At 39.5% G+C, this 18,216-nt stretch overlaps 1 protein-coding gene across 1 annotated transcript in view; it reads right to left on the bottom strand.

Annotated features, from left to right (window-relative positions):
* Positions 1–17,956, bottom strand: part of RDX (radixin) — a 41,513-nt gene extending 23,557 nt beyond the window's left edge. Inside the window, exons 1-2 of the mRNA XM_056329804.1 lie at positions 17,827–17,956; positions 10,000–10,068 (exon numbers count right to left, since the gene is read on the bottom strand). Of these exons, the coding sequence (XP_056185779.1) occupies positions 10,000–10,011 (12 nt within the window). The 5' untranslated portion in view covers positions 10,012–10,068; positions 17,827–17,956. The remainder of the gene's footprint in view (positions 1–9,999; positions 10,069–17,826) is intronic.
* Between the last annotated feature and the right edge of the window lie 260 nt (positions 17,957–18,216).

An 18,216-nucleotide genomic window follows, 5' to 3' on the forward strand; every position in this document is an offset into this window, starting at 1 on the left:
TCAGAGGGCTTCCCAAATGCGTATGAAAGAGTAAGTTCCTAGTCATAGACATATCATTTAAAGGTATTTATACTTGGCAATATAAAAAGACAAGCAGTCTCCTGCCTTGCAATTTCTAAAATTAAGAGAATTGGCAGTCTTAAAGTATATAGGACTAGAGCTTGTGCGCCTCAGGACAGACTAATAGCAGAGTTTTCATCAATGGAAGGAGGAACAATAGAAGTTAGATTCCCTTAACACTTAATAATTGAATGATCCCATTCAATTCCCTTACTACAAGACCGAAAATCACTATTATGAACTTCTTCCTTCCCCTGAAAGAGAGGGCCATTTTCCAGATGACTCCTGACAGTCACTGTTTTCATTTGTTCTAAAACAAGCAGTCAAATATTCCAGAAAATATCTGGAAGCCTACCTTACTTGGAAGTACAACAGTGTCTCAATTTCTCTTTGACTGGTACACAGAGAAGTGAAAATTTTCATGAAACAGAATGAAGTACTATATGCACAGTACTGTCCTCTCATTGTTAGAATGTCCTCCATTCCTACTGCCCTGCCAGAGGATCACATTTTATTTATCTTTAGTGAATACAAATATAAAGTGTTAAATCAAATCATCTTCACTAGAAATGCAAAATCCAGAAACATGAAACTTAAGGCACACAAATATATTCTAATTTTTCTCTCTCTACCATAAAATATGGAACAGGAATAACTTAGGACTTGTATTACAGGTTCTTGCACTACTTGATCTGTGCCTGTGTAAACCATTTCCATTAACTATTTCCCTGATTTTGCCACCAGGTGGAATACTTTGAGAAGTAAGAGCCTGGAAAAAGTCTCCTCAAGACAACACAAAAGGGAGATCTAAAGTGTGAAAGAGAAAAGTGGATAAAGTTTGTCCCCATACAACAGATAAAGCTTGTTCACTCCTTTCTTTAGTGTCACGGTAAACAACTTTAGGCACGAGCTGGATACACAAGACAACAGTAGCCAGTAGTGGGAGTTTGAAGACCTCTAGGCTATAGTCCTGCAAACAAGGAAGGTATCAAGGGGTTAGCACACTTTTTTGTGTGTGCAAGCACTGATAAAAAACAAGAGTTGAAAGCTTTGGAGTAAAAGATAGTAAGTTTTTACTGAAAAAAATTCAGAGGGTGTGTGTCAAGAGGAGGGAAAAGAAGAGGTGTTTTCTGTATATTGCACCACTCTGCCTGTTTCAAAAGGAAAAAAAAAATAATTGCTTATTCTCCAACAGAACAACCCATTTTAAATGGTAGCTCTAACTCACTGCCAGTTGCAGTGGTTTAAGTGTGAGGGGTTGACCCTTAAGCAGAAGTTAATTTTTTAAAGCAGTTCTTCAGTTTTGAAAATGAAGGCTGCTTCAGGGCAGCTCCAAGTAAGCAAGTTACAAAGGATAAATGTAAAAGCTAAAATGCAACTTTATTAAATGCCACAGCACTCTGTTATGTAACAGCAGCACTGCCAAGGCAAGAAGTGTCACAGAAGATCTACAAAGCACAGCAAGTTCAGCTAATTGCAGCAGACTTAAAGAGTTGCAGCAGAAACTTCTTACATAAATATCCTTGTAACAAATGTCATCTACTACAAATGCAAGAATTACTACCTGAAAGTCTATATCCCTCACAAGAACTAAAATACTCAAATAGTAAAATAGTAGATGTAACACAGAGGCAAACTCAACACAGCTGACAGATTCTGTTCGCATCTAGATGTTACCACCTCAAATAAAACCTAAGTGCTCTAGGAGTACACAGCTGCTACATCTGTGATAAATACAAACACACATTAGGAGTACCTGGTCACCTACATGCATTACAGTAACCATTTAAGTCTTCAGAAGTTTTCTTTTTCTCTGAATTTCTGATTATCAGATCACTCAACTGCTAATTAAAATTTACACTTTCAGTTCTACTAGAAGTTGAAAATTATAGTAATATTAAAATGTTACCTTTTATGATATACGATACTTCAGACTTTCAAAGCTAACACTACACTTGATCATTTTACCTCTGAAGGCATTTGAACTGACTTAGATTTTTGGCATACAAGTACCAAGCTTATAACACTGTTTCACAGCTTCAGTTATTTCTAGGCATGGAAAATAATGTTACTTTTGGCAAAACCTGAGACTGAGCCTAGAAGGTTTACGTATCTAATCCAAACCTCCGCCACACAGCATGCTCTCAACAAAAATCAAACCTCTGGTGTCAGTTGCATTGTCTGTAAAACACAGCTAACCAACACATTAAGAAGAGTCATGGGGGAAGTTTCCACATTTTAAATAACACTGGGAAAACACAGGCAGAGAAAGAAGGCCCAGTAAACTCAACAACAGACTTCCACTCACGTCATCTGCTGTTGGGAATCCAGCTACTTTGAAGCAACACTCATAACAAGGCACTGGTGACAGAGGAAAATTACATGAACCACAAATTATGAAGACAGACACTAATCTGAACAAAATTACTCTGAACTGACTTTGCCACAGAAACACAGAAACAGGAAGGAGCTCTGGCAATGGTGACAAGAGAAATGTATGAAGGTTTCCTGCAGCAAGTGTTGGAAGGCAACCACTCACTACTCATACCACAGGACCCATTGAATGCCTGCTTTTCAGTCTTGCCCTCACCAGGATTACACCTCTTCCTGCAAACTTCAGAACCTATGACAAAGCACTACACAAGACTTAACCAATTACTTCAGCTGCTCAGTTGTGAGACTTAGACAAATCCTGTTCTGCTGTGCACAGGCTCAGGGTAAGAGCTACGGCAAGTCTATTTTGGTTTGTTCATATGTGATTTTGACTGAACTCTGAGTAGATGCTTTCTAAGGATCCTACTCCAGTAAACTAACCAAGGAACTCTCTAGGTGGTTCTGCAATTCACAGGAGTATGCCTTAGCAAACATTTTTTTTTTTTTAAAAAAAAAAAAGGTTAAAAAGCCTCTATACACAAACATTATTTTTGGTGCCATAATTTATATCACTTATTACTGACTCTGAGATCTCCACACAAATACCAAATACTAAAATATCATGGTGGTCATGTCTGGGAAATACTTAAAAAATGTTATTCTAGTCTTAGCAACTGGGTAACTGAAGACTTTGTGGCAAGATCCATGTGGTGAAAGATACTCCCCCCCTCCTCCTCCACAGATCAGGCACCATCATACCTGAATGGCAGCTCTGCGATGACAGAATTGACACTCAGCAATACAGCACTCCTAGACCAGCCCCCACACATCAACACCAGAAATCACCGACTTAGGCCACTGCAATGTACACAGTAAAAAAACCAACCAACCAAACCAAAACAACATACCACCAAAAACCCCTCAACAACCAACCAAAAAAAAACCTCCAATGCTTCCAACACCTAACCCACAGAGCTATAGGAGGTTTTCATGCAGGGGACATAGGACAGCTTCTCAGGTCCCAATTTAGATATATGCCTATACTGATGTTCATCCAGTAAAACCAGGACAAGGGCACTCATATGCTGGAAAGAAGGTGGCATTTAAAAAGGAAACTCACAACCTATAGGCAAAATGCAAACACCTTTAGGGCTCGCTTCTTTCTGGCAGAATTTCATCCTGAATATGTTGCCTTTATGCAACTGTACATTAAAGTACATAAGCCAAGCATCTAGATAAGCACAGCCTGTATATAAAATGCCATAATGGACAAGATACAATGGCAGGTTAATCAGTTATTTGAATTTTTTTTAAGAAGTCTAAGAGGAAGAATATGCTTAGCACAAAGTTTTCTTCATCTGGCTACCTTTAGGAGTGCATTTTATAAATAAAGCTGCTGTAAGAGGGTATAAAGAACACAGTGAAGTTTAGCATAGCACAGAAAAAAGTATGCTGGACATTTAGGAAAATGCCACTGCAAAAGCTCTATTCTAGAGCACCAAATCTCTGTGTAGAATACCAAAACCTACCTCACAGCATTTAAAGTGATTATTTAGCTTGACTGATTTATGTATGGTAGCCAGGGACAGAAACCTTCTACCATAAAAGGATCACCAAACATTTAGGGAACACTGCTACATAAACTACGGGTTTTCCTCATTTCTGACAAAACCCCTTTGTCCCAATATCTGGGTGCACCTACATAGCTTTTTAATTTATTTGTAAACTTTTCTCAGATAAAAATGCTTCCAACCATGCACTGTAGAAGTCACCTTCTTCACTTCATAGAATCATAGAATAGTTGGGGTTGGAAGGCACCATTAACAGTCATCGCCTCCAATCCCCCAGCCCCACAATGAGCAGGAACGTCTTCAACTAGATCAGGCTGCTCAGAGCCCTGTCCAACCTCAACTTCAATGTTTCCAGGGATGGGGCATCTACCAGCTCTCCGGGCAACCCGTGCCAGTGGTTCACCACCCTCACTGTAAAAAATGTCTTCCTTAGATCTAGTCTAAATCTACACTCTTCAAATTTAAAACCATTACTCCTTGTTCTATCACAACAGGCCCTACTAAAAAGTCTGTCCCCATCTTTCCTGTAAGCCCCCTTTAGGTACCAAAAGGCTGCAACAAGGTCTCCCCGGAACCTTCTCTTCTCCACACTGAACCACCCCAACTCTCTCTGCCTTTCTTCATCGGAGAGCTGCTCCAGCTCTCTGATCATTCCTGTGGCCCTGCTCTGGAGCTGCTCCAACAGGTCTACATCTTTCCTGTGCTGGGGACTCCAGAGCTGGATGCAGCACTCCAGGTGGGGTCTCACCAGAGTGGAGTAGAGGAGCAGAATCCCCTCCCTCGACCTGCTGGCCACACTTCTTTTGATGCAGCCCAGGACACGGTTGGCTTTCTGGGCTGCAAGCACACATTGCCTGGTCACGTCCAGCTTTTCATCCACCGGTACCCCCAGGTCCTTCTCTGCAGAGCTGCTCTCAAGCCCTTCGTCCCCAGCCTGTGTTGATACCAGGGGTTGACCCAGCCCAGGTGCAGGACCCTGCACTCGGCCTGGTTGAACTTCATGAGGTTCACATGGGCCCACTTCTTGAGCTTGTGCAGGTCCTTGGCACCAGAACTAGCAGACTAGTTCATCCGTATTTTACCAGACGGGCTCCAAAATGAATTAAACAGTCAAGGGAAAGGTAAGAACATATAGATACATACAATAGATACAAGTGTTGCTAATGGGTTATGAAGAGAATTGCTTTTTATAAGAACTATTTTGCAAGCTGTGGCAATCTAAAGCAATACGTATATGAAAGAATTTATCAAAACCAATACAGAACACAGTCAATGAACATACCTGGAACACCCATGTGCACATATTAAAAGCATGCATTTCATATGGGAATTACATTTGTTGTTGTATTCCTTCACTACTTTAAGGACACAGCAAATATTTTTCTATACTTCCTTTGTAGTATCTCACCTCAATCCTCCACAGTTTATTGGGATATTACAGTTACCACATTAATCTTTGGACCTCTCCTCAAACACGGACTGTCCACAGAATATGCACAACACTTGTCAGCTTAATAGTCTTAATACTTCTTATTACTGTACTTGAGCCATCGTTTACAGATAATTAGTCGTAGCACTTCAGCTTTCATCAGGAACCGAAACTGAGTAGGTACCAATATTTAGCAAGAAAGCCATTTAAAATTACATTAAAAAGGCTGCAATAGTTTTGCTTTGTTTTAATAAATGCAATATGAATTAATCACATGTAAAAGCCAAGAAATCAGTTCAAATCTTACAAATAAAGAATATTGCATATAGTAAAAACGTTTTTTTCACACTAGTTTGGTCAATTACTGTATTAAGTTTGCATATTAAATTATTTGTGTTAAGGAATAGCAGTATTAGTCCCACTACAAATATACACAGCACACTCTCCATATCAACCTCAAAGCAGACACAGGAAGAGATGCAAGATGAATAAGGTAAAAAGGTAAGAGTTAAACAGCATTAGGAACAGGAGGGTACAGAAAAAATGGTAAATAGATTTTACTAACAGACAAATAAAAAGAAAGCAGTCCCCCAAACTGATATCAGTTACCTATTTCTGCTCCAGAAATAAATCACATATTCAAACCATAATTAAAATACTGCACTAGACATCTCAAAGATTTTCCTGTAAAAGAACACTCCAGTCAACAATGAATTTATAGACTATTTCCATTCAACCATTTTGCAGAAATTAACTTGATCTTATAAATATTCAAATTCTAAACATCCATATTATTCCAGAATCTGTTATCTACTCCTTTTGAATACACAATATTGTAAAATGTTGAAGTTTAAAAAAACAATTCTTTTTTTAATCTTAGTAATTTTGACATCTACCCCATTCCTATCTAGCATGCTTTCTCCTTCATGCCTTGTCTTGTACAGAAAGACAAAGATAGTCTTATATAGAAATGCTGCAAAGTACCAACAAAAAAAAGCTGATAGTTTTAATTCCTCTTACACCCGATACATGAAACTAATATTTCAGTCAATTAAATCTAATCTTCTTAGCCTATGAAATGATTAACAGTTATGTAACTAATGATGTCTAATTTTAGTTTCTATGTTTCTATTTTTGGTAAAGATCTGGGAGAATCTGAGAAACATTTTGAATCTGTTCCTTTAGGAAGAAAGCACTGAAAATAAGATTCAACAAATATTCTGTTCTTTAGTAAGCAAGAGAACTAAGCACGCTGAAAACAGCCTATTAACAGCTCCAATTTTGATTACAGCAGCAAAGACCTAATTAAATGAAGTCACTCACATTTCTTTTTTTTAGATGGATCACAACAGAAGCTAAGTGAAACTTAATTTTTCACTGCTAGGCAGAACTGAGAATATTAAGTCTCAGAACTATTTTGTTTTAAAAGTAGAGGAGATCCCGAGTAAACTACTTGAAAGAATGGAAAGCCACTTTGTTACAAAGTGAACAGAGAAGCAATCAAACAAGGAAGTGTTTCAATAATGTGTATTTTCCAGACACATATTGCCTTCATACCTCAGGACATTATATTAAAGTCAAAGTAGCCTTTTCACTCAAGCTATTTAACCTAGTAGCCCAAGACAGAAAATCCCAAACGCCTAAGAACAATGACCTTTTACTACCACATGTAAGAAGATCATTCACAGTGGCACGAACCTTATTTTACACTGAGACTTCCAGGAAAAATGAAAGATCGTTGCTTTGAAATTCAATTATGCCAAGACCAGTCACTGGTTTTCATTTACTTAATTTTGCCTGGAATACTACGAAACTTTTCAACGTGAAAGCAGAAGTGAAACTGAAATCTATTCCATTGTATTTTCTGTGATTTAGTGTTTACTGATTGCATTTAAACAAATCTATAGCTTAATTATTTGTTATACCTAAGAAAAAAATGTAATTCATTCAGAAAACATGGAGAAAATTTACTTGTACTGCACTGGTTCACATATTTAGAAGATGACCAGGTTTTCTGAAAAGTATCAATTGGATCACTACAGCAGAATCTGGAAATAAAAATATGCCTAAATAGGTCACAATAATACAGAGAAGAGAGCTATAAAATAACACCGTCAACATTTTTCATTCTCACCGATTATGTTAACTGGATTTCTTAGTTTTATCCATGATTATTTCATTAGTTGTCAGGTTAAAAGACCTCCAATAATAAAACTACTGAACACTGACAGTCTTACTGCAACAACTGTCAAAAATAAAGAACAAGGAGTTGAAGCACAAATAGTTTGCAGGCTAGAAGTACATTTGATTATTGTGGATTGTCTTTAAAAGACAACTGGTAAGAGCTACAGTGAATGTTCAGAGCAAGGGACCTTCTACAGTCCAGTACTATCAAACCCTAGCTGAACAGCAAGACTCTTCAAAGAACAATGTCGTATTCATTAAACATAACCAATGATCAGGCTCTTATAGTCTCCAAAGAAGAAGGGGGGGGGGGGGGGGGGGGGGGGGGGGGGCGGCGGGAGGGAAAGGGAAGAAGAAGAAAAAACATGAAGCGCTCCAAAGCAATCTATCACTTAAGCAGCAACCAGGGCAAAATCTGAGGTCTGATTTTTATAGGTAAAATTACTTAATCTTTGGCATGTGTGCTACTTCTTCATCCACTGATTACTAATTACAATTACAGCAACCTAGAGTTCACAGGAAGAAATCCATAAGACATTTTTCAAGAAATCTAATAAATTTCATTTCATTTCTGAACAGCTCCTCTCACTTGGCTTCCTTCTAAGATCTCACATGTGCCTGCATCGTCAGGAGACCAAAGAGAATATCCCAGCATATGAGAACTCTTTATATAAATCCCCTTATCAAAGGGGAAAAAAAAAAAAAATATCTCATCTTTGGCATGAGTCCAGCTTCTTTCCTAAGATCTGCTAGCTGATTTCCATTCCTAGGGTGGATAGCGAGCTCTTCTAACACCTCTGCAATCTCAGTTCTAAAGATACTGCTTTTCTTGTGAACAACCCTGTAACTGTATTTCCTACAATTTTCTCAGGCCCTTAAAATAGTGGGAACCCAGCCTGCCTAAATTTCATGGTTCCAATACCACTCACTCAGGCTGTCTTTTTTTTTGTAGTCATCACTTCTATGACTTCATTCCTCTGTAGCTGCATGGAGTTGGGGGTCTCAGGAACCACATGAGCTCACAGTGACTTTTTGTCTCATTCTTAAAATACAGTTTTCCAATTGAGAACTCTGTCAACACACTACTACATTATCACAGCCAGGACTCACAAAGGTCAGAAAACAGTATGCTACTAATTCATTTTCCAGCCTATAATAGTGCAGCTTTCTTGTAAGAAAGGGGTAGGATACGAGTAACAACTTTCAACTTCAGAAAGTGCTAAAATACAATCCCCAATCCACAGCAAGGAAAAGAAGAAATTACAGAAATAATATGATATGGCCAGTTGGTCATTAGACCAACAGCAAAGCTCAGAACAGAACTTCTAGCCCTTGGACATTCCCACGCTCACACTATTCATTAAGTTGTACCAGTTCCAAATACTGGCATGCAATATAGACTGTTTACACTGGTAACTTCTGATAAATAGCAAAAACCTTTCATAGATCTATGTATAGGTATGTATATATGTACATGCATGCACACAGACATATTTATTCTTAGTAATGTATCTGCCCTGCTCCTAATCTACTACTTCAATGAAAATATCAGTAAACAAAGCAAGCCTGAAGGCTATTACATAAACCAATTGAGTTTAATAGAAATAATCTCCCCTGACAATTCAGCTCCCTTTATGAATGCTTTGCTCACTGGATATAAGGGGAAGAGACAACCAAAAGTCATTTAACACAAGGCGGAGGAAATCCTAAGCAACTACTTTTACATCAGTAGCAAAAGAATCAAGCTGCTGAATAATTATCTCCTCAAAGAATTCTAGAACTATTATCGAAACTAAAGTTGGAGATTTTTTCTTTTCCCCTGGACAGAAAATGGATGAACCCTTTTCTCAGCTGAGCCAAGATGAATAGGAGACAACAAACATTGCTTCTTCCCTCCCTTCAACGCTTACCTTTCTAGGTTATATCCTCTACCATGGTAAAACTACCACCTAACCTAGCGCTGTTGCTGTCACAGACACATTTTCTGTCTTCCCTGCCAAAACCTGCAGCAAATCCTTCCACAGATTCTCAGACATCGGACAAGGCTCAAATTATGCCTCCATTAACTACTGTATGTCATCTCATCCCAAAGTCAACAATTCCTGAGAAGTCATTCCTCCTGCCAGCCAAATGGACTCTTAAGTTCATTGTGGTTTCTAAGTACTGACCCAATCTCCAAGCATGCTTCATGCAACTTGCAGTACCGAGCTTTCTTGATCTTTTTTCCTGTTGTTATTAAACTATCTCAACTCCAATGGCACATTATCAGATCTTAGGAAATCTAGAAAGAGCAGAGTCAAAACAGCTAGAACTGTTACAAGACCACCACTCAAACGTGAAAACCCTATTGGATTTTAGATGAGTAAGAAAACAGCTACTTACTGGTTTTGGCATTTTTCTTGTTTTCTTTAGTCTCCTGTTCACTTAGATCTTCTACAAACTCTTTCTCTCCTGTCAACAACAAAATTAAAGGGGTTGTTTTTTAATTAATCAAAACAGAGCTCATGTATGTCACAGCAAATAGTACAAATTCCAAAGCAGGTAAACAAGTGCTCTACACATACAAAATACACTTTTCAATAGTTTATAAAAATAAAAAGCAATTAAGTTAGCCGGAACCAGAATCTACAGGTCTCTAAGTAGTAACCTCTTTTCCAGTTTTTGTAGAATGTTAATCCACTAATGTTAGAATAAAGAGACAACAGCTCCATGAGTGCTACAAATTCTTTTTAAAATTTTTGATATCAGACACCTTCTAGTATTAAAAGCTTTAACATTATTTACGAGGAAGTAGAATTTGTACAAGGAACTCCAAAGCTGCAATTTAATCTGTCAACTCTCGTCAAACTTGAAACACCATGAAAAAACAAACTAACATAATTTTAAAGCATCAAAACTCCATTTCATCTCTATAACAGCATCCATTTCTCTCAGTGAAGGAATGACATGGTCATTTTTCCCACAAGAAATGAAATGCAAGTATACCACCACAGTAAAAAAAGGAAGAAAATCTGCTCTGCTTAAAAAAGGGCTTTTTTTACTTTAAGCAGAAAGGCTGTAAGTTATGACTATGTGGTAATGAAAGTATTCACTATTGTGTTCTGTTCAAAAAAAGTTTTTATGCCTTGAAAAAAATACTTGCAATGTTATTTGTAGACAGCATCCTGCAGCCTTTTCGATTCATTCTAACTCAGAATGATCAAGCAGCTAGTCACCTTCTCACACACATTTAAAGTAATGACTTCCATGAATCAGTCCTGCTGCTGGTCTCCAAAGAGTACCGAAGATGGCACTGCCTTCAAAAATAATATTAACTGGAATTACATTTACACTAATAAAAGTGAAAGTGACATACTACTCAGAATAATTCAAGATTCCAGTATTATAACTCCATGCCTGCATCAGAAGAACAAAATTTTCAGAAGTGCTAAAAAAAAAAACACCAAGGAAAAAACCCAAAATGTTTGGAGTAATTAATTTATCAAAAACAATCTTTTGCATAAATGATTTTTCATTCATAAACAGAAAAGGCAAATATAAAGTGCTGTTACATATATTTATAAAAACGTATCTTTTTCTTGCCTCTTGGCAATAAAAAAATACAGTAAATACTAGAAACATTTGAACAGCAACCTAAGGTGCACCAGCAGTTCATTTTTATTTCTTTTTCTAATCTCTGGAGATACGTTTCAAAAGTGGGACTGGAAAGAGAGATAAAGGATGAAAACAGGATTCAAGAAGCATCAATGTTGATAGCTGGTAAAGAAAAGTTAATCTCAAGACTAACGATTACAGAAAGAGGGATCTAATGGTATAATGCAGATATGGAGCAAATTTTGTTTGGCAAAATTAAAACAGAATCTTTAAGTTATATTCATTATGATATAATTAATGTAGCACAGCTATAAATGTATAATACTACATTTACCTAGCATAAAGACAATTACATTCCAGTAGATTTATTTTTTTTTAATCGCAGAGAATATTATGAAGTATTAGGCAGTATCAGTAAGACTAATGTTCTAAGATATTATTCAATATATTCCTGAAAAGAATGAATATACTTTTACACAATTTCCTACACACACACACACCCCTTTTCTTTTAGCCACAAAAGCTTTCAGAGGAAAAATAAAATAAAATGGGGTTTTGGGTGCTTACAGCACTGGCTTTTGATAAAATTCAACAGCATGCTTCCAGTTCACAGAAGAGATTACCTTGTCTTCTTCCCCCCTTTCCCCAATATACTCCTCAGAAAAATTCAAGAGTAGCAAAAAGCAAAATAAGCTTGGCTCTAAGACCTGCTAACAGTAGGCAGGATTCCAAGGTGTACTAATACTTGTGTTCACCTTCCTGCCTGCAGAGGCTCATTGCTTGCAAAACTGAAGGTAGACAGAAGCCCTAAACTCAGTTAATTAACAATGCAAAAACTAAATTAGATTCTCATCTACCATTTTATAAGCGTGCCAACTCAACAGTACTAAAAGTAATAGAAAGTAGCACAACCATTTTTATGTGCCTATCATTACATTAGCATTGAAAAGGAGGAGTATGGTAAGATGACTGATAAGTCCAGTCTCCAGGAGACAAATGAGAACACATGGCAAGAGGCCGAGATCTGCGTTATCAACTTTCTATCAAGAGGTCTTGCTAAGAGAGACCATGTCTATCACCTGAAATGACTGTCATACCCTCACACATTTTATCATTGCAAATTCTGCCATAAACATAAACACGTCCTGACTTTTTGCTTTTGGTTTTACCCAAACATTTTTCTAAATTACTTCTTTGGAAACATATTTGAAAATCTCAATGTAATTTTTAAAATCGGAAACATGACTACAAAGTTTTTGAGGATAATTCTATGTCATCAAATCACAATTAGTAGACATGCAATTTAAGTGAGTTTACAGAATTAACATTTATTGTTCACACGCAAGAAAACAAAGCTATCAGAAAGCTCTTGCGCAAAACTCAATACAAATGAAGTCTCACTGTCAAGAGTCACAGATCTCATGGGCCTGACTTTCACAATACACACGCAGCAGAAAAAAAAAATAATCTATGCAAAACAAATAACACCCAGGTATTTTTTGTTGAAGTGTTTGCTGTAGTATCTTTTACTAGAGTAAAAAAAATAATCTATCATTTCTTAAAAAAAAAAAAAGAATGAAATTTAATAAATTTACAGCCAACTATGCTGGACTTGTTTCTATTTCAGATCATAAAGACTTGTGCCATATAATAAGGGGGGAAGGGAATAATCAAACTTGAGTGATAGGGTCTACAACTTAAATTCATGGACCATTGTTTCCATTTTATACACAAATGCAAAAAACAGCCTGTGTCTATACTTTCATACTCAATATCATATCATTTCAAATCAGTTTGTTGACACAAAAGCATTGCAACTAAATATTATACATATGTAAAAATAAAGAAGTTCATAGATCTTAAAACTGCAAAAAATAAAATCAAATAAACACTGAACAGGAAAATATCACCCTATCTTTCCCAATTATTGGCACCATATAACATTAAAACCAAATTAAATACAAGGAAAATATTTGGCCAAAAGAAACCAAAAATCACTGCCAGGCAAAATATTCTACTATTATTACTGGAGTGGTAATACACTTGTGCTGCTTAGGAGTTTCCAATGAATTTACATTTAGTGGATGCAATTATTATCAGTTTTACTAAATCTTTATCTTTGAAACAACTGATTACTTCTATGTGGTTTTATCTTAACACTCATGTGACATGGAATTGCAAATAAGAGGAAAAAAACTAGCCACCTGGGATTGGGAATGATATATTCCTGTCATTTCCTGCATTCTGAAATGAGCTTGTGACCTACTGGACATAAAGGCTCATCACTTTGGCATTCCAATTCACAAAGGTGCTTCTTTCAAGTCAGTATTAGCAGCGCTGTAACTTTGCAGAGCTTCTACTGCTACAACATCCAACGCTCAAGACCTTCACAGCATACACAGTAATCTGGACCCTGGACTAAACCACCAAAGTATCAGCAGGCTCCACACCATAAACAAGCAAAAAAATCGTCCAAAACTTCAAGAATTCTCTTGAAACGAAGAGCTGTGATTTCAATTAATTTCACAACAAAGCAGTTAGTATTTTTAAATCAGTATCATCCATGTTTCCAGTTATGCCACAGAAACCAACAAATAAAGCAATTGTTGAAAGATGACAAAGAAAGCGTTCTTCAGAAAATGATGGTGCACAAAATGCTTGATGCCAAAATTCTGTCAAATAATTCATGCAGCAGCTGCTTTCAAAAGAAACATTCATACATACAGCCATGGGTCTGAGGTCAGGTGAGGATGGGATAGGAGGCAGAAGGCTTGAGCAGGACGCCTGGCTGTCAGAGAACTAGCCCTCAAAAGCAGGACCTTATCTGACAGCTTAGGACCCTCTCTCAGAAGCAGTCTCTTCAGCAGTGTGCCGCCTAAGCTCTAGCAAGAGGTTCACCATCTGTTTTCCTACATACAGATGGCAAGGACCACAGAGCTTTAGCCACAGCAATATAATTAACTCACTTATTCACAGGAACTTACTTAAAATTTACATACCTTTTTTCTTTTCAAAGTCTTACTCCGTTCCATTTTTTGTGATACCTAAAAGTTTTACATCTTTGGGGAGGCAGCAACAGGGAACTTACAGGCCACGGTACCTGACTAACTGGTCTCAGCTTTCTACAGAAACACCTCCCTACTCCAAAGCAGCTTGTGAATGCCTGCAGGGCAGGTAATCTTTTCCACTAACAGCTCCCTAACGACACACTTGCTGCAGTCCAATAAAGAAGTTCATTCGCCACAGACTTTACTTCTGCATACATCTTTTTCAGACAGACAGAGAAGTCATTACACAACTGTCTGCGATGTAAGCAAGCCAAGGGGGAAAACAAAACAAACCATCTATCTCACAAGAAAAGGCAAGTAAGAAAAATAAAGAGCTGAATTCTACAGCCAAAGTAATAATTGAGACTTGACCAGCACTAGGTATCACATGCAGAGTTTTATATACCAACTTTTTTTATTTTAGTACTGTATCTTTACCTTCTTAAAACCACCACTTTCCCCAACCCTACCTTCCCTGAAATACTTGAGATGGGCTTGCTGCCGCCATGAAAAATAATTGCAATATAACCAGCACAATCGTTATGCATTAAATGTATTTACAATTCAATATATTTTGAAGAGTGAAGTGTTTCTTCTAAACTGCAGTTCCCGAGAACTCCAAAAGTACAAATGAAAACTTGGCAGTTGCCAAGACAGTAGTTAAATAAAAAGCAACACAGACCAGCCAAAGAATACTCGTGCAATACTTGCAGTTTGACAGTTAATAAACTGGTATGCTATAGGTGTATTATGTAATTTATGTACAGTTAATAGTTTAGTAACCTTAACTTCAAAATTTAGCTTCAAAGTACTCACAACTGCACTATTTGAAATAACGTGAAGATTTTGAAGATCCTGGACTACTCTGCCAGGGTGGCTAGTCTTCCCATGTACATCTGACGTACCAGCAAAAATGGAATTTAAGAAGCGTGACTGATGCAGGTACTCTGTTGTTTCAAAGTGAAATAAACCCTTCTCTAGAAATACAGTTAGCAAGAATTATAACATAACTGAAATTCTGGGTATATCCTATTTCAAAACCAGGTATTATATTTTTTGAATGATGCTGTTAAGTCTTTTAGAATGAGTTCCATAAAATAAACTTATGAATATGAACCAGCCACTTGCATCAGTCTCCATACACACTACCTAGGGTTCTTAAATTGAAATGTTCCAGAGTAAAGATTATTAAATCCCTTTTTGGGCCAACGTAATACTTGGTTTTCCTTATACTATGTGACTTGAAAGTTTCATTTCACAGAGTGATTGATAAATGTCTAAAGCAGAAAGGAAAAAAGGTTGTTTAAATTCAAAGCACAGCTGGGAATCAGTCTACTGGTAAAGCTAGCCCCCAGATGCAGTCCTTCAGTGTTGAAAGGAAAGAGTTTACCTAGGCCCCTTCAGCTCTGGAGTAAACTCGCTGAGCATGCAAGATACATTGAGTGCTGCTTTAATAGATCAATATCTTTCAACAATCAGGACTTTCTTCAGAAGTTTGTATAAAGCTTTGTTTACATTTACAGACTTGAAAATCCTCCCCTTCCTCTACTCCCACAGACTTCTAAATGCAATACAAAGAGACAAGACAGCTTTGATGTATTTAACACATCCCATAGAATAAAGTAATACCTTCAACAACTTCCTTCTTCACCTTTGCCAACAGAAGTACCCTCTCTCAAAAATCAGGGCAAGACTGTCGAAGAAGAAAGGCCATATACCTATTCTGGCAACAGCTAAAGTAACTTTCTTTACCAAGAACTGCCTTCTAGTATCATAACCTCTGCACTTCTTACCCCCTTAATTCTGCATCTTGTAGATGGATCCATATTCTCACTCTCTTTATGGCTTTACCTGATTTTCCGTGAACCAACATTTTTCCGGCAGTTCTATTATCATCAAGCCCCGCAATGCTCTCTACTGCAATGGCAGAAATAGTCAGACCAGAATTCTTTTTGTCACCTCTACGAACACTTTTACACTGTTTCTTTCAGTCAGCACTGAAGGAAAAGTCTCTGGACAGCTCCTGACATGTCACATTATGTCATTTTCCATGTGTTTTCTAAAGCTGTTTGTTGCACTTTTGCTCTCTAGTCTCCCTCCCCGATAGAAGAGCAGTGTCACTTTGGCACAAAGCTTGGAAATGCGCCACTGCCTTGCAATTGCCATTTGCTGGAAGGCTGCTTATCTGGGAACATTGCACAGGCTTGTAGTTTATTTTTCTCACAGCCCATCTTATGCTAAATCGATAAATCAATAGAGGTAAGTCTTATAATCTAACACACAGTTACTACCTGTCTCTTATCTTTAACGATCAAAAAACTACCTCATCGCAGTAGCCATAATGTTACTATATACCAGCTCCATGTCTTCCCTCTCAACACACGCTGCCCAGCAGCATTGTGCCAATGCACTATATAAGAACTGACAGCAACAACAGTATTTCTATGATCTTCTGAATATGCGAAGTGCTGTGCAGGCAGATGAGCTCTCAAAACGCTTCTGCGACATATACACGATGACAAGCATCCCTGATGAAAACAAAACAGGGTAAAAGATGCAGGCAGATGTCTGAGGCCTGACAAAAACCAGGCACAAAGGCAGAATTAATTAAAACTCAGAACTGCCACTCCCATAACTCGGTTAAAAAAAATGGAATCTTTTAAAAGCCTGCACCAGAAAGAACATGAAATACTTGTCTAGGGTGTTACACTGACTGCAAAATACAGCTTAATAGCACCTTACAACTAATGTGATTAGTTGCGTTGGCCTAGAGTCCAAAGAGTTGGGCTTTTTTTTCACGTTCAACTTAAGAAAACTGACAAGAGACACGAATTCCAAAAAGTTGAAACTAAAACCTCCTTATCTGAGCTCGACGTTAAGCAGCAAGGTTAATCACAAATGCCCACGACTTGCACAAAACATTAACCCATTCAAAAAAGAAACAATGCACAAAGGCTCATTCAGGGCCGCTGTGCCCATTACGTCGCTCAGTATTTAAGGACTCTCAAAATGTGCGTTTGTTGAAAACAATAGACAGCAACAGATGCTTCACAGCACTCGTTTATGAAGTAATTCCTTATTATTCTTCCACACCGCCACAGTCAGCTGGCCGACCCGACTGCCACATGTCTACGGTAACCTCAAGAGCCGCGGCGCCGGGGGACATGAATAATGCAGAGGGGGCTGCGCGGCACGGGCACGCCGAGGGCGCGCTCCCGGGGCTTCCCCAACAAAGCGCCCGCCGCCCCCTCAGCGGCAGCGGGGTGGGCGAGCCGGGCCCCCCGGGCGGCGGCGGCGCCCCGCACACGAGCGGCGCGTTGCAGTGCCGCCGCAACAAGTCGCCCCGCTGCGCGCCGGTGCCCCCCGCCACCCCGGCCCCGGGCTGCGGGCGGGCTCCCGCCTCAGAGCCCGGCGGGGGAACCGGCCCCCACGGCCGCGGCCTGCCGCCCCCGCACTGCCCTCCCGGGCAGGGGAGACCCCGCCCCCGCGCCGGCTGACAGCCGCCCGCGCTCCCCTCGCCTCAGCGCCCCGCGGGGCCGGCGCGGCCCGGCCCGCTCCCCCGCCTCACCTGCGGCTCCGCTCCCCCGCGCTCCCGGTGCCGGGCGGAGGGGGGGAACGGGACCCCGGGGTAGGGCGCTGGGCGCGGCGGTGTCCGCTCCTCGCGGGGCAGGGCGGTGTGTGTCCCCCCCGCCACCGCGCAGTCCCCCGCTGGCAGCGGGGCAGGAGGCGCTGCGGGGCCGCCCCGCGCTGCTCGCGGCGCCGCCGGGGACGAGGTGCCAAGCGCGGCCGCCGCTGACAGCTCCGCAATATGGCGGAGGCCGCCGCCGTTCGGATTTTCCCCCCTATCAGATGTTGCTCCTGCGCCCGCTCTGGGCATGCGCGGCGCGGCCGGGCATGCGCAACAGGCGGCGCGAAGCCGCTGCCCGTAGTGCCGGGGCTGGCGGAGGGGCGCGGGGGC

The sequence above is a fragment of the Falco biarmicus genome, chromosome 2 (genome assembly GCF_023638135.1).
Source record: "Falco biarmicus isolate bFalBia1 chromosome 2, bFalBia1.pri, whole genome shotgun sequence".
In the NCBI taxonomy this organism is placed as follows: Eukaryota; Metazoa; Chordata; class Aves; order Falconiformes; family Falconidae; genus Falco; species Falco biarmicus.